At 36.0% G+C, this 22,544-nt stretch overlaps 3 protein-coding genes and 1 long non-coding RNA gene across 13 annotated transcripts; 3 read left to right on the top strand and 1 right to left on the bottom strand.

Annotated features, from left to right (window-relative positions):
* The first annotated feature begins 205 nt into the window (after window positions 1-205).
* LOC126864926 (DNA repair protein RAD51 homolog 4) lies at window positions 206-1,609 on the top strand. Of its 2 annotated transcripts, none has more exons than XM_050616830.1 (4): window positions 206-498; window positions 608-720; window positions 786-996; window positions 1,067-1,609. In XM_050616830.1, exons 1-4 carry the CDS (start codon window positions 355-357, stop codon window positions 1,559-1,561), a joined length of 963 nt encoding a protein of 320 aa, XP_050472787.1. In that variant the 5' UTR covers window positions 206-354; the 3' UTR covers window positions 1,562-1,609. The 2 variants fall into 2 exon arrangements, with proteins under 2 accessions (XP_050472787.1, XP_050472788.1); XM_050616831.1 differs by having other exon boundaries at window positions 234-498; window positions 595-720.
* On the bottom strand, window positions 1,578-21,818 carry LOC126864924 (TRPL translocation defect protein 14). 9 transcript variants are annotated; one of them, XM_050616824.1, is made up of 10 exons: window positions 21,474-21,818; window positions 17,895-17,962; window positions 16,716-16,753; window positions 15,892-15,929; window positions 9,602-9,718; window positions 7,373-7,501; window positions 6,809-7,282; window positions 6,514-6,721; window positions 6,250-6,431; window positions 1,578-2,197 (listed from the first exon to the last, which is right to left on the bottom strand). In XM_050616824.1, the coding sequence occupies exons 1-10, from the start codon at window positions 21,511-21,513 to the stop codon at window positions 2,088-2,090; spliced, it is 1,404 nt and encodes a 467-aa protein (XP_050472781.1). In that variant the 5' UTR covers window positions 21,514-21,818; the 3' UTR covers window positions 1,578-2,087. The 9 variants fall into 9 exon arrangements, with proteins under 9 accessions (XP_050472781.1, XP_050472782.1, XP_050472775.1 ...); XM_050616825.1 differs by lacking the exon at window positions 1,578-2,197 and adding an exon at window positions 4,373-4,518 and having other exon boundaries at window positions 21,474-21,816; XM_050616818.1 differs by lacking the exons at window positions 1,578-2,197; window positions 16,716-16,753 and adding exons at window positions 4,610-6,075; window positions 18,529-18,607 and having other exon boundaries at window positions 21,474-21,817.
* LOC126864927 (uncharacterized) lies at window positions 1,959-4,458 on the top strand. The gene is made up of 2 exons (XM_050616832.1): window positions 1,959-2,107; window positions 2,580-4,458. Exons 1-2 carry the CDS (start codon window positions 2,025-2,027, stop codon window positions 3,124-3,126), a joined length of 630 nt encoding a protein of 209 aa, XP_050472789.1. The 5' UTR covers window positions 1,959-2,024; the 3' UTR covers window positions 3,127-4,458.
* On the top strand, window positions 12,699-14,154 carry LOC126864928 (uncharacterized). The gene is made up of 2 exons (XR_007689376.1): window positions 12,699-13,409; window positions 13,718-14,154. It is a non-coding gene; the product is annotated as an uncharacterized LOC126864928 (long non-coding RNA).
* Window positions 21,819-22,544: the final 726 nt, after the last annotated feature.

The raw sequence follows: 22,544 nt of genomic DNA, 5'->3' as shown, positions 1-22,544 counted from the left end.
TCTGTTACATTTACATTGATCTACGTAGTACGGGAGATAATGATTTAAAATTTTTACCTAAAATTAATAACGAAAGATAGCAAATTTATTAAATTATTTTAGAACGATTATAGATTTTTATACGAATATTTTCAAATTCGATTATGATTAATCATATATATCATGCAAATTGAAAGTAGGGTTACAATATAAATAATAATCCTAACTTTCCGGAAGTTTGTAAGTTTCAGTTTCAATTAATTTAAAAGGAAAATTACAAAAAAAGATTATAATATAAAAGTAGGAAGTCTAAAGTATGATGTATAGAACTAGCGAATAGCGACAATAACGACTAAAGTACTGATTATCTTAAATATGACAAAACTAAGTGCGGCCATAAATTCAAAATTATCAAGCTCTGTGATAGAACAATTAGAACGTCAACACATTTGTACTATTATACAATTTGTAGATGAAGATCCTGAAAGATTGGCACATTTTACAGGATTATCGTTCAAGGTATATATACAAGATTATTTATAAAAAAATAATCGTAATAAATATTTCTGAATTAAATTTACTAATAAATAATTTTTATAAAATGTTAATTTTAAGGTTAAATTTACAGGACATAATTGAAATTAAGCAAAATATTTTAAAAAGGTTTGGAGGTATGATTAGAAATGCACTTGATTTATTTGAAATGGAACAGAATGATATAATTCCTACTAATTTATCAAGGTATATAAGTATGTTAAATACAAATGGCATTAATTGAGAAATTGATATTGGATTTGATTGATTAGTTTAGACAATCTATTAAAGGGTGGTTTGTATTATGGTCAAATTTATGAAATATGTGGTGTATCTTCAAGTGGCAAATCACAATTATGCTTTGCAATTGCAACTAACATTGCATTGAAGACTAATAATATTGTACGGTACATTGATACAAAAAGGGATTTTTGTGGTTCAAGAATAGAACAGATTTTATTAAAACAGGATTTTAGTAAGCAGGTATATATAAATATAAAGATATAATTATGATTTAAAATGCCAGTAAAACACATTTTTATTTCAATTTTAGGTTATAGATGAAACTATGGAACGTATCAAAGTATGCTGTGTATACAGTATACATCAGTTGTTTAAAGTTTTATGCTTGTTAACAGTTAGTTTGAAAGAAGAAGGTGGAGAGTGTCGTACTAGGATTATAATCATTGATTCTTTACCAGGAATAATTTTTAAATTTTGTAAAGATAGAAAAATAACAGTTGCTTTAAATCAGCTAGCAAATATGTGTCACTATATTGCAAAAGAATTTCGTTTGTCAATTATTATTGTTAATTTGATTACTCAGTGGGATGTTGTCAGTGAAGAAGGACCTAGCACAAGTTCAAATGAAAATTATAGTGTAACTCCTACTTTAGGAAAATATTGGTTACATATTCCTAATACAAGACTGTTATTGGAAAAAATTGAACTTGGAAAGAGAAAAATTTCAATTTGGAACAGTTGCCAATTGGAAGCAAATCTTACATGCACGTTAACTATAAATGATTCTGGTATTTCATGTCCATAAATACATCATGTACATCTATAATTAAATATAAGTTTATTATTACTTTGATTTACAAGGATCTTGTAAATAATATAAATAAATATATATACATATATTTTGTATGCTACATAAACTGTTTGCTAAATTATCAATAAGTATGGAACTCATGTTATTCGTAATATATTAAAAATATCTATAAATAAAATAAATTAATTCTATTTTGGCATTTAACCATTAGAATTTTAATATCGATTAATGCGGTAAAACTAATCTGACAGAATATAAAATATAGAATAGACTCGCGTAGTAAACTTTACGTTTACCGCTAATTTCAAAACTACAAGAACGTCGTCAATAACTTCCGGTGACGTTAGATTTCCAGCGTTGCCATATTTTGTGAATGTGGACAGAAGCACAACTGTTTATAATGGTTATATTAGATTAGTGTTTGTTAGAGAATATTGTTAATTAATTGCTAAGAACCATGGCTTCCTTAGTTGCGGATTATGGAACTTCCTCGAGTTCAGAAAGTAGTGGCGATGATATTTCAGACGGTGCCGATAACACGTAAGCTTTTACCCTCATGAACCTGTTTCCCTATTGTTTGTTTTCTCCCTTCCTTCGTATAACCCTTCATAATCTCATAAATTTTGACTCCTAAAACAAATTACATATTATTATGTCATTACATTCTTAACACTGTATTTTGTGTAAATGTATGTTTATTTTTCGTGAAATATATGACTTTATATATTTTCGTCTGAATTGGCGAAATGAAAATTAGAGAAAGTATGTTCACTTCTTAAATTTTATGTTCTACAATATTAATGTGGTATTTTTTTTTTCTTTTCTTTTGCATTAATAATTTTTTAATGTCACGTTTCGATATTAATAAACTAAATGCATAACGATATTCTGCATTTTTTATAGATTAATGTTATTTTTATATTTATATTAATATAAGCATATTAAATCACAGTTAGTAGTTACACATCAGATTGAATTTGTTCTTTGTAATCTGATATTGCCTAACTCTTAGTTTTAAGGAAGAGGAAGAAGAGGATGACGAAGAAGAAGAACATAATGAAAATAATGAAATATGTAAAACAGCTTCCAAAGAGAAACTTCCATTACCAACTCCAGACTTTAATGGTATACCCACCATGAAAACTTCGGTCTTCTCAAATCCATTTGTTGAAGCAGAAAAAGCAAAGAGTGCAATTCTTGAGAAACATGTGAAAATGACGCCGACTCTTGATGATACAAAAATGATAAATGGCAGAAAGATTTGTTGGAACTATAGGAAAGGTAGATGCCGATTTGGTCATAATTGTACCTTTGCACACGATTCAGATTTACATCGTACAGCAGCTGAGTTAGAAGCAATTAGAACACCACAGGAAACAGTTATTTGTCAGACTCAGTATAATGGCCAAGTTCCCATCAATGACGATGATGAGATAGATCAAGAAAATAATCAAATGAATAGACGCAAGAAAAGGCCAGGATTAAGTCAATCTTTAGTACCAAGTAAAAAAGTCTTAAAAATGTACAAAGCACAACAAGCTAAAGCTATTAGTAGATAAATGTAACTGTGTCAAGCATACGAATGATGTTAACATTTAATTAGATGCTCTGAAATGGGAGTAACTTATGATTCATATGCTTTATAACTCAAATGAATTTATACAAGTGAAATTGATTATAAATTGTATAAAAAATGATAATCAAAAAACATGGAATGGTTTATAAGCGAAAAACAGTATAAAAGATTAATAATTTCTTTACATATGAACAAAGGAAAAAAAATAAAACAAATATATGCTTCCAGTAAAATTTTACGAAAAAGATATGACACATGCAGATAATGCCTATTTCTAAATGAATTAAAAGTTTCAGGATGATTTAAATACTACTTAATATTTATAAAAAGAAGCGTTTGTTATGTATATAAAGAATATAGAGTTTAATTGTATAATTAATACTTCCAGGGACCTGTATAAGTGGATCATAATTCATTGTCTTGCATGCAAATAGTTTTATAAATATATTTCTATTTATACTTGGTATTCTTAACTTGCCCATGAAAAAATGATGAAACATGTCTTCTTACTACTTACATTTCGTTATGTAATTTAATTACCTATATGTCTCTCTTTCATTAGAAAGAGGCAGCTATTTGAAAGTTTTCCTGTATCAGAATTCTGAAATATTTACAAGTAACTATAAATAGTTATTCTACCTAGATTGGGATTAGATAGATACAAAATATCACTGCAGCTTTACTAAAAATTTTTTTAGATCCTGTTTAATGTACAGAGCAAAAATTATCTATATGAAAGCGATGTATGTAAAGAAAGGATTACGCGAGTTGTGTACAATATTGTTAATACTTTTTCTTGATAAACTATTTAATCTAGTATCTACCTTAGATACTAATAACACAATATTATAACAATGGTATACCAAAAAAAGAAAAAAACTATAATTACGCTTCCATTATGCATTACTTTTTATATAATGTTATAAGATGTAAAATAAGGCTTTATAATTCTACATGGAAGAATGAAACGTTAAATATTTGGTTTCATCGATGTAACGTCACGTAGCTCCCTTTTCACATGATTTATCTGTGTCAGTATTTTTACTAATTTTTTTACTGTGTATTATAACACACTGTGTGTGTGTACTGTCTACTTCCTATATACATAATTCGTATTTCATTAAACTTCAGCAATATATTAAATACGAAAAAAATTAATTTATTAAACCAGAAAATGAATGTGAAGTCCGAAAATGCCTATATGTCGGAGAATGTAACACAAACACAGGTTTACGACTTTCCTTCTTTATTTTATATAGCAATAAGTTTATGAAAGGAAATTTTTCGAAAGAGCAATAAATTACAATGACCAAGATATTACTAGTTTTTATCCTTCTCCTAGCTGTACCATATGAAAATCGGTATAAGTTTCAATCTGCAAAATAAAATGATAATAAATTACTTGGCTTATACGAATAATTTGAAAGAATGAAAAAGAGAAGGGGTATATCAAAATGGGTAAAAAATGATAGGCACATGACATTTTATTAGACAATCATGGGTACAATATATGAATTCAGACCAATTATATATGGCATAAGTGCATCGATAACTGATTATTGCATCTTTCATTGAAAATATATATTTATATATCATTTTTTTCACTTCTGTGACTGAACATCTCACAGGCACTTTGTCTCTAAATAATAGTAAAGTTTGTGACAAATGTTTTTATGTAAAATATATATATATATATATATATTTATATATATATATATATATCTTATAACATATTTTATGTTCATTAAGTTATGTTCAATGAGAAAACAATGTTTGTTGATAAATTAAATAATAAAATGAACGTTCTTCATAAGGGACTACAATATAGAAATTGATATTTTTATTTAACCCAACAACATTTCCAATAAATTAATTAATCATACTTTTCATAGTTACTCAACGATATTATTCATCTAAAGACAAGTCAAATATTAGATTTATGTCAGTATTTTACAAGACACCACTAATGATTAATTTATTTGTAAAATTTATGTCTATAGCAGGGACCAAAGTTTTCCGTCTACAGTACTATCCATAAATTTAAAGTTGTTCACATTAGTGCAGAGTGTTACTTTTCTATTGAGATAATGTTAAATATTTCTAAAGGAAAGTATACTTCATACAGATCGTTTGTTCTTGAATAATTACATAGCTCCATACGTGTTTTGTATGCTATGTATTACATGTGTTTTGTATCACAATTATTCATAGTAATATTCTTAAATAAAGAGTTACTACGATACTCTAGATAAAACACACAACGAAGCAAGGAGATGAAAAGTGAAATGGAGTGATTTAGATGTAAAAATGCTTGGTATATTAATCGACATCACTTGTTAAACAAATTGGTAAAAAATAAGTTACAGTCGAATTATTAAGTACATTTCGCATTGGTACCTTCAAAGTGTGCACGCAAGATTAATTAAAAAATAGGTATTATAGTTTGTAAGTTTCGTATCGTTTGTCATTTTCGTATTGCCTAGGAAATTTTAGATCGAGATAGCAGCTGTCAGTGCCAATAAAATATTTTGTTTCTTTTTAGAATTGTGTAATTTGTCCCTTATCATTGCCTAATGTATTTATACCGTCGTGTTTTCACATCGTTTCGAAACCTGCTCTCATTGCACCTCTTCGTACTTTTTCGTTTTAAGGATCGTCATTTAGTGTTTCGTAGGACTACCGCATTCTTGACTATTGCTTTTTATACTATTTTGTTCGGCAAATTTCACGATACCATTCGTAACACCGTAGACACCATTCTGTACGCCATTTACAACTTTATCTACACTATTTATAACAACGTCCACACCATTGACTCTACAACAATCAAGTCCATTTACTGTTTTTTTAACCGATGTATCTTTCGCTTCCGAAGAGCAAGTACTTTTTGTTTCTGTTGATCCAGATTCCGTTAAGCCTGCAAGAGCGTAATCTGTGCAATTTAAAAGAAACTGATCAAACAAGAAAGACAATCAAAGACAGATCTACGCGAAAAAGAGTGTATCAAACGACTTTCTCGATATATCTTTTTCATTAAAGAAATACGCGTAATTTATTAGTTACGGATGTCTGTATAATTTAATGGCAAACGATATTCGATACGTACCTTGTAAATTATGGCAGAATTTATTCGTATTGTTCCATTCTTCTCTTAGACTGAGATTGAACATACTGTAATCCGGGTTTCCAGTGACCTCTTTTTCGATTGTCAGGAACTGTGGTAATATGTTCTTAAGCTCGTCTCCGGACAATGCTGTGTACGTTTCAAGCAGCATCAATCCCCGACACCTGTAATCATATTAGACACATTTATCTATATATATAATAAATTATTTCGTTACACGATTGCGCGTGATTTCTTAACTCTCACCTTGGATGAGCGGGTTCTCTGTATATATCTAATTGGAAATACTGATTGTTGATGAGGAAACATCGTCGACGCTTGAAGATGGTGAAATGCGAGTCATCGCGTTGAGCGAGCATATTCAAATAATCTCGATGAGTCAATTGTGTTTTTACTTCGATCACTTGGCCGCACATTTTTGGACGTCGAATTGTATGAATGTAAGACCAGTGACCTATCAACGTAAATTTATACGTGATTACGCGTTATCGATACAGACGTGTTAGCATTGTAAATCTCAAATAGTAACTGTCTCGCGAACCTTTTTGCCCGCGTTTACGCAGACGAGCCTGCATCTTCGGATTGTTACTTTGGAGGTAGTTATGGACGACATCAAAGTCCTGGAACGGCGGGAACCCAGAGTCCGCCGGTAAAGGACCTTTGACAAGGAACTTGACTTTTCTGCTACTTGCTCTCAATCTGTCTCCGGTATCGATACCCAGCTTCTGGCACACGCATTCGATCATACGACAGAGTTTCGTTTCAAAGTCCTGCGAATTGTCTATCACATCGAAGTAAGGATGCCCAACCCAGGCGGCCGCCGCTTTATAATCGAGTTCTCTGGCTACCACGACGCCTTCCGAACGACACGCGTGATCTTCCGTCGAGTAGAATTCTTCGGCGCCGTTTGCTGCCGAGACCATATGGATGATCTGATTGTACCTATTGTCTCGCAGCTCCACGTTGTTCCATCCGTTCGAAGCCATCATCAATTCCCATTTATCTTTCGATATAACTAAATTAAAGAAGAGAAAGATCTGGTTTAACTTTGATTCGTAAAGGACCAGAGGAAAAGATAGGCAGCATAGTTATTAATATCGCTCACATGCAGAGGCATCCATGGCACCACGATCACAGATAATAAGACAATTTCGCGAACAGCTGTCACCCAGCTGGAAGAACGTATTCTCTATCTGTATCATCGTGCGCAGAAGATTCTCTTGAAATTTGAACGCTGAAACAGAATAACATAAATCACGTACAATTTTAGATCGGTCAATGCGAAACAAGTAAAGCAACTATCGTTATAGTTTCTTGTTTCTACGAGTCAACTTTTACACGCTACCTGGCTGATCGGTAACTACGCAACAATTACTTTTTCCGTCTTTGCAACTGTTTACGTAATCGCAAGCCATGAATTAATTGAACGTAGGAATTTATTAGCACATTTGCACAATTGCATTGATAAGCGATAATGATCGTGTATTTTTCTCAACGAATGATCATATGCGTAACGATATGCTACTACGAGCGTAACACGGTGATTAATTTAAATTTCTTCGAAGTAGCGTGCTCGTTAACTTCTATAGGTATTTCAAGTCCTCTCGTTTCGACGTCGTTCAAAGAAAAAAACAAGAGAGAGAGAGAGAGAGAGAAAAAAAAGGTAAATATCAAGCACGAGGTTGATGCTATATTTTACGTGAAAATTATCTTAATAGTTCGCGTAATAATCAACGCGCTACTAACTAAAGCGATTAGGATCGATCGTATCCAAGAACAAATCACAGCCTTATCTAATCGAGGTCAACTGCCAAGAGCTTCGATACACGATTCTTTCAAATAACTAAAATCGCGTTATCGCGAGAGCCGATAAATCAAGTGCAATTAATAGTAGCTCGAAAAGCTTTGCAATTGTCGAAATAGGAAATACGAGGGTCGAAGTTGGCTCCCTTAACAACATCTTTCGAGCATCTCTTTCCTTTCCTTTTTTTCTTTTTTCTTTCTTTTTGTACAGACGATACTCCAGATCTGTTTATGTACGCGTCTTACAGTGTTTTATCTACATGTATATTTCTAGGTTTCTCGCATCTTGACCCAAAGTCAAGTTGGCCCAGCTGATATCTGGTACGGTGCACGTATTCTTTTGCAACGAAATCCACCACAGACAAACAAGTTTCGCATTAGTCGTTGGCCGTTCAGACACTCGTTGCTTGCACGCATCTGCCAGAGATGCGACGCATCGTTTTAGACGGGCTAGACGGGCCAACCGGCTGCTATTACTGCGTGTATGCGTGTGTGAGTTCTTGTCACGATAGGTTCTCGTTATCGAAACGGTGAGAAAAACTCCAATTAACGGAATGATCGTCCGCAGGCTTTGACGGTGTTCGATAATCGTTCGAAACGATTGGCGTTTTCGATTATCAAGCCGTAACCAGATTCAGCATTTCCCAGTATCAGCGTCGTGAACGCGTCTTCGTCTCGACGCGCGCGGTTCCACGAGCATAAAACAATCGCGACTAATGGTCCGTGGGACGTCTTTATGATTTAACGGATGAACGACGACGAATATCGTGGATATCGTGCGTGCAATTAATAGCATCGAACGCCTGCATACGTTTATTAGCAACGGGCTATTACGCTCCCGAAAGTTAATAGAATTAGCAAGGAGAGCCGACAAGTACATACGAGGTTGATCTTTTATCACGGAGGAACGTACTTTCTTAAATTCTTCTCTCGATGTATAAGTACATCGGTTAAAAACGCTCGAGCAAGGTTTCTGTACACGTACACGAATATGATCCAAGTATACAGAACGAACGAAAGTAAAAGTTCGGAAGGAAATGCTGGACGGTGTATGCGATGAGAATGCTCATACCTAATTTACCAAGAGTGGCACAATGACACGACTCGATCGGTCGTACAGGCGGATTTCTAGCAGCAGGGATCGACACGAATCGCTCTAGCAAGGCGACCGGACGGCGAGCCTCTTTTACTTTCGACAACGTTAAACAGCGTACAGAGATTACCGCTTCCGAGAAGTAAATACAATTATCGGGTACCAATGATCGCGTTGTTCCTGTAACTACATACGGTGCATAGAATTACAGACATTACACGAACACGAGCAACAGAATTCGATAAAACGAGAAAAGTGGGTTACCGACAACGGAGAAATACCGAGAAACGAATGTCGAACGAACGTCTTTAGGATCGTTCGGCGTGTAATCTCTGTATTTGCCAGCTTTTTCGTTACGTTCGTGGTGAAAATAAAAGATAGGCAAACTTTTTTTCGTCTGTGTCGCTTTTAAAAACGGGGGCACTTTCTAAAACTCACCCTCACCAGAGTCAACTTCCAAGATCTCCGGCCACCTTGCTTCGCCTTTGTCCGACCTGTTCCTGTAATGTCGCTGCGAGGACTTCGTAATCGAAGGACGCGACCCGGATCCCTTTGCTAGAACCAACCGACCTTGAAGACACTTCCAGTTCGATAAGCCTCTGTTGTCGTGTATTCTCCCCCTCCCCCACCTTCTAGCCGCTTTTCCTTTTTCTCATGCACGGTTTAATTAAATCGTGCCAGGACGATCCATAGCTACGCGTTATCCGCGATCTTCCATCTGTCCCTCCGCATTGAAATTGCTCGACATTTTGCACGCAAACTCGTCTCCACGCGATACCGAGCGTTGCGATTCCCCTTGCAATTAGTTTCTTTTAAGAAAATTTCTCTAAATACACGAGCGACGTTACCAGTTGCTTTTGTATTTGCGAAACTTTCGTTACAAACGTATAATTCGTCAACGTTCGATCTTCTACGCTATAGCCTGGTTCGAGTTGGTCGTCACGTGCTTGAACTTTGAGCGAAAGAGCCAATTTCTCGCAAGCACGATTCTGTGTAATAAATCACGGTTAAGCTTTCGAAGGATAAAATAGCTGGTCGAGGGTTGAAATCGAGGAGCGAGATTTACTCGGTTCTGCGCGTCGACAAATACGACGAAAGGCAATTGCTGCGTCGACGGACACGTGGGCTCGATAAAAAACACTGGAAATGTATCGCACGCCAGTGGATAATGTTTCCATGCGTTGGCGAAAAAAGAACGAAGGATACGAGCGGTACCAGGCGCTTTCGACTTCAGCTTTCCAACGACGAAAGAAGGAAGATTCCAATTACGATTTTTAACAAGCTGCGCGAAATTCAACGCATTCTCAACAACGCAGTAATCATTCGCGAAGGTTTTTATCAAAGGAATTGCACGATCGAAAATCGAGCAACATCTGCATCATTTATGTTTAATAATCGCGTCGGATAGAATGTTCTTTCTTTTTTTTTTTTTTCTTAAATAAAGAGAAGGGATTTAGCCGTCAGTTGACGAAATTTTTAATGTAATTTTCTCAAGTACGACGCAGATAGAAAAATCTACATAACTGAATATACATTAACTATTTCACGATGCGTCAACACTCTTTTACCGATCGCGCAAATTCATTCGGCTCGTTCCAGCTTGAGATATCTTGTCATAACCAGAAGACTTGTTAATTGTAACCGGTTGTTATTAATTCTTGGGTGCAGCTCGACATTGAAACAATTACTGCCGCTCCACTAAATTCACAGCAAAAAGACGAAAAAAATGTTTTGCGTTGTTTGCGTATATGAACTTGTACGACGCGATAGCGTATCGATATTTCATAAGCTACATTTTTGTCGCTTCATTTGCATACCCAATTACACTTCATTACCGCGAACTGTTTAAGGCTTAAGTGTTTCTGGTCGGAACCGGAAAGCGTTAACGCGTTCGTGTCTTATCAACCATATCCTATCTCGCGTACGAAACTTCGTAGGAAAACGAAAGATGAAATTTTGCGTAAGAACAGACACGGAAGAAGTTGATCGATCAACGAACGGTGCGGTTCTTTGACGACTAAATTATTTTTTGTGAACATCGTGCATGAAAAAACGTTGCGTTTCGAGCGTATACTTAAATCGTTTGAAACTGTGGCTCGTTTCATCGCTTTTCCGCTACGCTCGTTTAATCATCTTGACGAGCCGACGAGTTCGCAACGATATTCGAGGCGCCTCTTTGAAACATAATTTCATTTCCACACCAACTTTGATCCGCGAGAGGTTTGACGTTTCAAAAGCTAACGGGAAGCGATGTCTTTGGAGGTCCTTTTCTTGACCTTTCTTCCGACTCTCGTTTTCATTCGAGTCTTTGACTTTTCGCGGAATACGTTAAACCTACTAATCGGTCGATGTTGCGTTAACGCAACGTTTCATTTGTAGCTTGCTTCCAATCGGTTTACTATTCCACCTTTATCGGTTTAAAATTCCACTTTTTAACATCGTAACCGTGAAAGAAAATTCCAAAGATTTCCTCCATCCTACAGTTTCGTGAAATTTAAAGAAATTGTAACGCTTATAACATTGCGATAAACTACTGCTCGATCCATAACGGATCATAGAAGAGACAAAGCTCGTAACGAATTCTTTATTCCCATCATCTTTAACATATCTTGTCAGTTATCGTCTCTGACAAATATGTTTTGTGCCCTACCGTTTGCTGCAATAACGTACGATACAAGGAGGACTGTTTTGGAAAAGGGGTGAAAAAAAGGGGAAGAAAGAAGCCGAGGCGATTGGCCAGACGCGAACTCATAATATGTAAAAGCAAATTGGCGTTAAGCCAGAGAACGGAGCGCGTACCCTAACTACGATAGAGGGGAACTGACAATCGAGTGGACAGCGTCGAATATGAATTTATTAATAACCGGTGCTCGGTATAACGAACTTCTTACGAAGTGTCTGATACATCGGAGAATATATGGAACGCACTTCGTCACAATCGACCTACATTAACCAATGAACGTTGGTTCTATCGCGCGTATCGATACCAGCGAATAATGATAAACTGTAATGACTTCAATTACGGCCTACCACGCTCATTTACACCATTTCCCTTTGTTATATTTCACGTACGGATAAACAAAAAAATGCATCAATTATCATTCTTTGCTCGATAGCGTAAATGCGATATAAGCGTAAGAAGAAATCGTGCTTGACGATGGCAAAGAAAATCGACAAGTATTATAAGTACAATTCGATGAATCTATTTAAAGAAGAAGCCAAAAGGAGGATATAGTCGTATGAAGCCCGATTTGTATCGGTGTTTCAATGCCACGGATCAAACCCGACAAATACAATTACATAAAAGCACGTAAGACAGGCTGAAGCAAACACATGCTTCACATGAAACAAAAATTTTAAAGTGCTTTAGTACTTGGTACTTAGTACTTTAGTACCTGGAACTTTAGTGCTTTAGTACCTGGTACTTGGTACTTTAGTATTTTGTACTTGGTACTTTAGTACTTAATACTTTAGTGCTTAGTACTTTAGTACTTGGTACTTTAGTGCTTTAGTACTTAGTGTTTAGTGTTTAGTGTTAATAGCACGAGACTTAAAGGACAGTGTTGTCTCTGTTACAAAAACACGCACGTTTCATGTTAATTGGTGAAGTAACTTTACATGTGAGAACGAAACACGATGTACGGGGAGAATTGGAGCAATTTGGAATGCAAATTTCTAAGTGGTGTTTGCATCGAGAACTTGGCGTTGGTCGTTGGATCGCCAGGTACATAGTTACCATCCGGCGACTCTTTCGCATCGAAAAACCTGTTGGAAGCTTCGAAGACGATGGAACTGGTATTTCAATTTCATATAGGATGAAGCAACGAATCTGGCAAGAAATAGCGGATGATACGTAACGACTGGTACGTTTTACAAGAAAATACATAGGAAGACGTGTTAAATAAATAGCAGTAACGAGAAATCACGAATTTCAGGCTAGGCACGTTGCCTTTGACAAAACTCTGATCCCAATTTTCCGTTACGTAATTCTTTTCGGGTGGTATATTATTATCTCATGGTTAATCTCGTAGGGTGTGCAAATAGAATGGAAAATATGTATAGATCGATGTGACACCTGGTTGGATCAGTTGGTCGCTTTAATCGATACGTGAACGAGCATTTTGAATTAATAATTGATAATTATAGCTTAATTTACGTGGGATTTACGTGGAAGATGAGAAGCGCATAGCTGTGGATTGCGCTACAAGATGACGAGTTGCGGACGAATAAAATGGTTGGGACAAAGGTAAAGCGAGAAAGGTGAAAGAAATATTACCGTGGTATCTTTTGCGTTGTTTTAAGGCAAATGTGCTCCACTATCGCGATACTCGGGTGTATACAGCTGTCTGGTACAATTCCACGCAAAAAGCTTTAAAAAATCTTTTTGTGGTAATTCTTTAGGATAATTGTAGTCTACAAAACCGTCGCGATAATATAATCGTGTGTATTACGTAACGAAAAGCGACTTAGCAGTTCTGTTTGCAAGAAAACGTCCTATCATAATCCAGCTATCAACCATTTATCAGAAACATATAAATGCTTTTTTGTAATTAGGTATGAACGATTAATCGCATAACAAGTAGGCTCGCACAAAGAGGCACCTAACTGACCTATCGAAGAAAAGTTCACTATCCAGAATGGAACAGGGATGCTTTGTCATTGAAATAATTATAGAAAGCCCACGTTTCAAAGAAGACTTTGTATTCATGGCCGCTCCATAGAAGACTCTTTTAAATACGTACTTATATTTTGTCAAGCAGTCGAGATAACGATGTTTATAATATAATCAATAATTAGATAATTAACGATATACTTCTTAATGATATACTGTTTTATGTTGATAAACTTCCTCGTCAGGTCAACGACAAATATTTTCGATTCTAACAAAGTACACACATATGTATTGTACATAAATCTCGAAAGATCTCGACTATTTTCTCGTCGTCTTTGAACGTTTCTCGGCGGAAATCAATTATTTTTGTTTTCTTTTTCTTTTATTCTTGTTATTTCTCTCTACTTAGTTACCCATTGAATAACGAGCGAGTTCAGAACACAAGGATCGTGTCGTGAAAAACACGGTCTGCATCTCGTGACTCGATCGCGTTTGCCACTTTGCGAGAATCTTGGCAAGTCGCCGATTTTGATTTTACGCAATCAGCGAACGTTATACATTGGCCATTCTTCTTTGGCTCATCCGCAACCAACTGTATGAATTGTTCTGTTTTTAATGTACGCGAAATCCTTTGCTTTTTTAAAGGTTTCCCCTCACGGCTCTAAAACTAAATCATTTTCTACGTCGTTTCACTCGCTTCGACGTTTCGGCGAAGTATTTGACAGAAACTCGATGATGGAACACCGAGTGACGTAGACTGACGTAACGTTGCGTAATTCGACGTGAAACAGCCTCACGTTGGCAAAAAATTGCAATTTCGATCTTTGACGATCATCGACTGCTACGAACGTTTGTTCGGTTGCAAATACGCTTTGTTACCGAATCGTCCGTCTTCTTAACGAACGATACTGCGAAAAAACAGTGTTCAAGGTAATCCGATCTGATTTTCTCGTAACCGGTCACGTATTTTGACAAACACGATCCGATGAGTAACCATAGGCTTCGTAATAATAATCACAAATATATTTTGCAAAAGATCAGAATTATCAGCTTTTTTTTTATATATATCGTAAAAAAATACACGCGCTTTTATCTGTTTCCGGTCCTGTATTTGAACAAATATCGTTGATAAACACCAAGAGACTTCGTAATGTTGATTTCGTTTCGACGTTTTTCAAAAGTTCGTTCTTTCCCCGTAAATCGTACCAGCGCTCTTATCGTTTCGCGCCATTTCCATCTCTGTCACATTTTGCGCGGTAAAAACGCGGTTGTGTTTTAAACGGATAGATTTGACGGGATTTACGTAGCACGCGACTTAAGGCCAGCACCGACGAGCCAGGTAATTTGAGATCGTCATTGAACATGGATGGCTTCTTCGGACCTAATGGAAAGTTTCGTCGATGACAGTCGACGCATACGCAATGATATCAATACTTAAGCGGCAGCAAGGGGTAAAACGAGAGGGCATGAGAGGTACTCGTGCAGACCAGCGATCGATACCGCCATGACATTGTGTCTCTCCGCGTATCCGCTCTACCATAATCGCAAGATAACCGCGTTCAAAATCCGCCACGAACTTCCATCTTCGTCGTAAATTCAGATTTATTAACTCCAAGACGTTTTACAAATAAGACAGTTCGTTAGTCGATGTTTTAGACTTTCCCGTACAAGCTGTACAATGTTTCAGCGAAGAAATAAATCGGGGAAAATATTAGGATCTCCGCGATTCGTTATTCTGCTTTTGGGTTTGATTCATTCTAGATACGGTTAAAGTTTCGTAAGGCGATTCACGTATATACCGGGCTTCTATGTTGTTTCGCGAAGGCCAGAACGCGCAGATGTAATAAAAGCGGCCAAGTATAAATTTTGTAGCCGGGTAACGTTTCCTTTCTCGTGGAAGCCTCGTAAACGCCTTGTTGCAAGTACTTTTTTATCAGCACCGTAAACTCAGACCGAGTCTTGCGAAGTTGCGGATACCAACAAGAGGTCATAGATAAATGCATAGTAGATAAAACGCGAATCTAAAATACGGTAGCTCGGAATACGCGGATACGCGTGTTCAAAACGAGACTAAAGCTAGAGGTCGTTAGAAAAGGAAAAGTTGAAGTGAACTTACCCTCTTCGGCGTTCAGGTCTGAAAACTTTATGCCGCCGCTGAAATGGAAAAAGCAGACGAGAAATGAAACAGTTGTTAAATTAAAGTTAGAGAAGTGGAGAGAATTTTGGAGAATTCTGTTCGTTCATCGGCCAGAATTTTTCCTCCCTATTAGATATATAGTACAGTCGATGTTACTCTGTCACGAGTGTTGTTTTTCTAAAGAGTCGTGTACCGGCATGCCAATGTCTCGGCCAGAATAGAATTGTGCGCGACGCGTATATTCGTTGAACTGTTTCTGTAATGTATACATAGCGTTCTTTCGAATCGATTGATTTTACCGTTGATGAATCATCGTTTGTCACGATCGGAGTTTATAGCAACTTCCATCGACTGCCGTTCCGATCGTTGACAAAGGATCTAGAAGCACGTTAAACACCTATTGTATATTCTTTCGTGACGAATAGGATGGTGAATCTTTCTTACGCTGTCGCGATTATTACGTTTATTAGTACGGTTATGTGGAACGTCTTAATTAATCAATAATTCTATGACTGGGCAGTGGAAGGTAACGAAGTAAGTTCTCAACGAAAGCTTGGGCTTACGAATTAAAGCGATTCCTTGCGCGTGGAAACCCTATCCATTTCCATCAATATCCAAGGACGTTAAAAGAACGCAATTTCGCGAGTTCTTTTATCCTAAGAGATCGAGGGAAACGAGGAGAGACCGGATGGTTTCCCAAGCAGATCGAATCGGCCTCGGATTCGTATCGAAAACTTTCGTTCTTCGGTTACGTTCGTTCCCTTTCTCTGCGACTATAAATTTGTTATCGTGTAATTGCATACCTGAGCAGCACGGTCGCTGTCTCGGGAACACGGAACACCTGAAAAAGAAGACAACCAGCGCTCTATCGAATCCACATCGTAAGGTGATGATAACCCCAAAATCAGTTCGCATATTCGATTCATTCTCTTTTTCTCATAATTCGCTTTTTTCATACCGTTTATCTCAATGGAATACGATTTAGCTCTTATTGCTAGCGTTGCTACGTGGGCGAGTAATCTCGATGGAGTAGAAAATCTTTATTAACAAATTTTAGAAGACGAAAGAGTCATGTATGTAAAAACATGTACACGGCGATCCCTTTGTGCGTTGTTAGATATATATGTCGGAGATGAAGGACATCGGGACCTTTCTTTAGAATGTTCGGAAAAACCAAATACTCCAATTCAGATGTTTACGACAACGACGTTTAAACGATAAACGAAGAAATAGCTATGCAGGTACTTAAGGTTTATGACCTTAGTTATATGACCACAAATAGTTGTGCAGCTCTCCTCAAAAACAGAGAATGCCCCAAGGAGTGGAAAAAGGACTATATAAGATCAGTTTCATTTGAATTACGAGTTAGTTAGTTAGTTAGTCGTTGGGCGAATTGCTGATTGAGTTATCGAGAGAGTTATCCGAATCGTGTATTACGATGGTACTCGTCATCCCGTGGACCGTGGGTACGTTCGGTGGCTCATTATGTCACCTCGAGCCCAAACCCATCGTTATAAACCTTAAGTACCCGCATAAATATTTCTTCGTTTATCGTTTAAACGTCGTTGTCGTAAACATCTGGATTGGGGTATTGTGTTTTTCCGAAAATTCTAAAGAAAGGTCCCGATGTCCTTTCATCTCCGACGTATATACAAGTTTCATTGAACGAACCGGCTAACGTGAGAAGATTAAACCAAGTAAACTTTATGTCCTGGACGATCCGAAGAAACAAAATTAGATAAATGGATTTGCTTGACGGATTTGTATAACTCAGTTTGGCTATATATGTGTGTGTACATATATAGACTTTAATTAATCAAAAGCTACTGAACTGTTTGGGGTGTTTTATTCAGACCGAATCATCGGTCAAAGAGATAGGCTCACGTAGAAGGAGAACTCATGGGACCCTTTTTTCACAGGGTTGTTATAAACCCCTTTGTTATACGTAAAGCGGAATGAAAAACAGAGCGAAACATGCCTACCTTCCAACCCATGTTCTCGAAGAACGTGCATAGCCGTGCCTGTCCGGTTGTTTTACCACCACAAGGTCCTGAAACACAAAAGGGGAAAAATTCTTTAGCCACCTCGCTCGTTTCTTTATCTCTCGGCCGAGAATCCCGATCTCGGCTACTTTTGCGTCTCGTTATTATTCGTGAGACGAAGATCAGACGAACGACATTAAAGAAATTATGCGATATTAACCATTTTCATTTCGATAGATAACGGCATATCGATAAAAATAAATGGAAAAAATAGGACTTAAAGCACAAAACTTCTACCTTCTTGGATTAAACTATCGTACTTGGAACACTATTCTAAAGAAAATTCTATTTTATTCGCTCACTTTAAAGTAATATGTCGCAAAGGTCACGAAAATGAAAATTAAAAATGTTACCAAAAGTTGGTCCGACTTTGAGAGACGAACAAATGCGGAAGGAAGGAAAGAAGAAAAACTGTCTGCTCGAAGATAAAATTACTTTTATTACAAACAATTATAATAAATTAATGACATAAATTAGAAAAAATGAATGATAATACCAGTGAAATCATAAGTGTGACTAATTACTCCTCCAAAATAGGATTAGTACTATCGCTTGCTTTGATCATAATACATACCGCATTGATATGTGTGATCTGTCGATCAATCTTCGCAGTGATATTAGAGGCTGATGTCGCTTGTGTGTCATCCATAATGCTGACCGCGTGTATGAAATGAAAACAAGAATGTGAGAATGAGAATGAAAACTCCTGAATCGGACTAGTCGACAGATCATACATAACGGTATTTAGCATAATCTAACAATACGATAATAAAACTCCAATCTTAGATTCGCTATCAATTTTCAGCTGAAAGATACAAGAATATGATCATGTACCTTTACATGCTTTAAAACTACTATGAAGTCAAACGAGACAATGTTATCTTTGAAACACTAGCCGCGTTGTGTTTTAAGACGTTGCCAGATTATAAATATTTATTTTAGACTATCTCGTTGGTCATGGTATGAGAGAAATAGTATTCGCTCGTTACAGTTGTTATGAAAATTATTATTGCTTCAATCACTTTTTTAAATCTTCTGATTTTCTTGATGACAAAATTATCATGAATGTGATCTGTAATTACCCATTATTATGATTTCATCAGTATTATCGTTAATTTTTCTTGTTTACTATCCATCATCAATTTATTATAACTTATTTCTATATAATAAAGATAATTAATTTTGAATAGACGGTCCTGTCATTTCTTTTCACTCGATCTTTTCCTTTTTGTTCTTCCTCCTTTGTTGATCTCTCAAGGTCAGACCAGCTTTTAGCAGTATTTTTAATTTGCATTTTTCGTGACTTTTCGACATACAATTTCGATCTATATAAAAAGACCCTGCGTGATTTTATCATCAATTGAATAGCGTGACAGATTAGGTTTAAAAAGTCAAGTACTTTAGATAAGAAAACTATTTATTTTAAATAAATAAGATTTACTATTTCGAGCTATTATTGCGTTTAGGAAAGCACATAGCATTTCGTTATTTATTAGACACGCGATAAATTCAACATTAAGATTCGTCTGTTTTATGACACCGACTTTCCGTATGTTTGAGCATATTTATCGCTGTTGCTCCGAGCAGTGTTGGCGAATGAAACGATCCGCGGAGATTAAAAGACGCTCCCCGAGATATGAGATATGATGCATTCGAGATACATTAATGCACCTCAAGTGCATGCAATCGACGAATACTCCGCGTGCAATTGGCTAGCCGTGCGCTCATTGACTCGTAATTGGTTCAAATTGTCACTAATACGATAAATATGACTGATGATGACATCATAACGCGATACATAAGAATGTTTGATGTCCGTTCTTTGGATTTGTGTTCATTGGCCAAACGCTGTCGGTAAAAAAGTTCGAAAATGTGCGGGTAACACACTGGTCATTGAATGAATTCTACGAATATTTAATTTACTTTAAAATATGGGAAATATCCAAAATTGTACGTGTAACGATATATCGAAGTGTTTTATTATGGACGTAAATGTAAAATTACGATTATGTGCTCGAGTAAATCGATAATCATTGATTATGATTTATTCATAAAAATGTTATCTCGTAGAAACATATCTTTTATTGCTACTGTGTATAACATTCGTGTAATTCCTGATAAAATAATTGCACGCTGAACACTCATCGACGGCTGACATCGTGGATATAAGAAAATGTCGTTTACAATTACAAACAATTGTAAAGACTAATCGTGTTTATATACCAGCGCAAAACGTTTGATTCAAGACTATCGAACCAGATGAAGGAGCCGATCATTGATCATCGTGATCTTTTATTTACGAAGGCTAATAATTCTAGAATAGTCGCTCTATTTCTAACATCAAGTTTTCTCTGTTCAATTAGTCCTTGTTTTAAGTTACATAAAAAGGAAAAATAAAAAGTAAGTTGCTGATGTATATATACATATAATGTACAATGTGTTTGAAAAACCATTCAATATGCATATGCTATATAAGACACACCATACTTAGTAAAAAACTTTGGTAAACGTACGTCGAAAATTCAACCATTTCTAAGATATAAAGATTTTCTATCTAGCATTATAATTGACTTACTACTGACTTTCCGACATTTACAGAAAATGTTCCACGTTTTTTTCTTCCATTACACGCTTGGCATCTTCTTCTTGATAGAGTCGCGAAATATGGAATGGTTTTTTCTGAACACCCTGTATAGTCAATGTATATATATATGTGGATTTTTATAGAAGTCGTAATTCGACCCTGTGTTTTATTTACAAATGTAGAAGTACATAGCACAAACGGGAAAATAAGTTTTTATGCATCATATATTGCTCCGATGCTATGTAAATAATTCGAGATATATATTTTCGACGAATTAAATATAGCCGGATCAAGTTTGTTTTGTCAACGTTTTTGAAGTAATAACCGTATTCTATTAAATACAATATTTCGGGTTATTTTATTTCATTTGCTTTGTCTATTCTAAAATCAATTTCAAGTTATCAAATGTGTGTTTTAAGATATTCGTGAAACAGCAGGAAATTTCAAACTGGGTTTGTATAGCTGTCCTTGCGATTAAGTTTGTACGGACTACAAAAAAGGGGATGACTTTCAAAGCACGCAAATTCAATTCGAAATAATGCAATTTCCTTCGTATACCATAGGAATTCAATCAATATTTTCACACCACGGATAAACTCGCAAAGCATTCTACGTGAAACGTGATTGTCACAGCAACGAAACAATGGAAACGAACCACTTTGCGTTTGTTTGTACGTAATAAAAGTTCAGAAATAAATTTCTATAAGTAAAAACTATAGAATCAACGAAAGGATTGTAAGGTAGTCGAAACACGTGGTTTCCGCAGACACGCACAGCTCGCCTTTTTCGTAGATATCTTTGTCGAGATAAATATATTATTCGTTTGAAAATATATGAAAGTATCTATTCAAACGAACGAATGTTTTCGAAACGAAATTACGACGCACGGAATGCATGACAATGAATTGTTTGCTCTAAAGAAAAAAGCCGCTTACCTCCAGTGAGCACCACTTTATACAGACGTTTTTGTTCCATGTTTCAATGAATATTTTTAGAGGTTTTTTTCGCTGATCAAGTCCACGAGGTGTTTCGAGTCGACGTCGATGGACGGATCTTCGTCTGGCACGTGAACGGTGTCTACGGTTACAACGAATACTACATGAAAACTTCACCGTATATTTCGATATATCTCGAAGTTAAATACGTTGGAGACATGGGAATAAAGTGATGATATCTCGACGCAGAAAGATAGCAAACTGCTACTCGAGGAAGCAGACGTCCGCCTTAAAATGAAGCGATTCACGAGTTTGGTTAATCGGGTTATGCTATTCCCTCTGCGTTACAGTCATGCGCGACACGGAAACGTACGAATCTACGACCGCTGCTCACGAAACTACCCGAATAACACTGCACGTTTGTCGCCTTGCTCTATCAGCCGATCACCAATGAATGTTAACTTAAAATTTCGTATTTCGTAAAAATGCTTCCGTCAAAATTGTTTTTCTTCTTTCCTAATCAATATAAGAAAAAAAAAATTGAGGAAGATTTTTGAAATTTTAATATCGAATAATTTACGTGATCGAACCGTATTCGTTGACTACATTTAGGTACGTCAGTTATGCTTATAGAAGATGCAATTTTTAACACCTTCAAAGAACGTAATACATTCCCGGACAAAATTATAGCATATGTGTGTTATCTTCTGAGAGGGCAACAAAATAGGCTACTATACGTGTTGCCTCAAACTCGATGTTAACATCTGGCAAAATTGCTCACGTACCAGGTATCTCTGCAAACGTTCAAAGTGTTCGCTGTGTTCTTCAGAAGTGTAAATTTATTTAATTATTGAAAACGAAGCAAGTACCTGCGTTAATAAAACCTTTATGTCAAGGACAGCGATTAACATTCATAAAAGAACGTATTCACTGAAAGGCGTAATGGAGAAGTATTTTATTTACTGATGAAAAAATGTTTGTTATGGACGATCTAGATGAATCTTCGTTTTATTATCATGATTGACGAAAAGAAAAAATGGTGAAAAAGCGATGACAAATGGAGATAGTGGT

Source organism: Bombus huntii, chromosome 4 (genome assembly GCF_024542735.1).
Source record: "Bombus huntii isolate Logan2020A chromosome 4, iyBomHunt1.1, whole genome shotgun sequence".
Lineage (NCBI taxonomy): Eukaryota > Metazoa > Arthropoda > Insecta > Hymenoptera > Apidae > Bombus > Bombus huntii.
This window is presented reverse-complemented; position numbering and strand designations above follow the sequence as displayed.

Bases quoted from the DNA above. Each gene is read 5' to 3' on its own strand.
- LOC126864926 (XM_050616830.1), top strand. From the start codon at position 355: ATGACAAAACTAAGTGCGGCCATAAATTCAAAATTATCAAGCTCTGTG. The intron at 499-607 runs GTATATATACAA...TTAAATTTACAG, and splicing joins TTACAGGATTATCGTTCAAG to GACATAATTGAAATTAAGCA. The intron at 997-1,066 runs GTATATATAAAT...TTTCAATTTTAG, and splicing joins AACAGGATTTTAGTAAGCAG to GTTATAGATGAAACTATGGA.
- LOC126864927 (XM_050616832.1), top strand. From the start codon at position 2,025: ATGGCTTCCTTAGTTGCGGATTATGGAACTTCCTCGAGTTCAGAAAGT. The intron at 2,108-2,579 runs GTAAGCTTTTAC...CCTAACTCTTAG, and splicing joins TCAGACGGTGCCGATAACAC to TTTTAAGGAAGAGGAAGAAG.
- LOC126864924 (XM_050616817.1), bottom strand. From the start codon at position 21,513: ATGGAACAAAAACGTCTGTATAAAGTGGTGCTCACTGGAG. The intron at 7,502-9,601 runs GTGAGTTTTAGA...ATTCTGTTTCAG, and splicing joins GGAAGTTGACTCTGGTGAGG to CGTTCAAATTTCAAGAGAAT. The intron at 6,432-6,513 runs GTGAGAGTTAAG...ATATGATTACAG, and splicing joins AGAGAACCCGCTCATCCAAG to GTGTCGGGGATTGATGCTGC.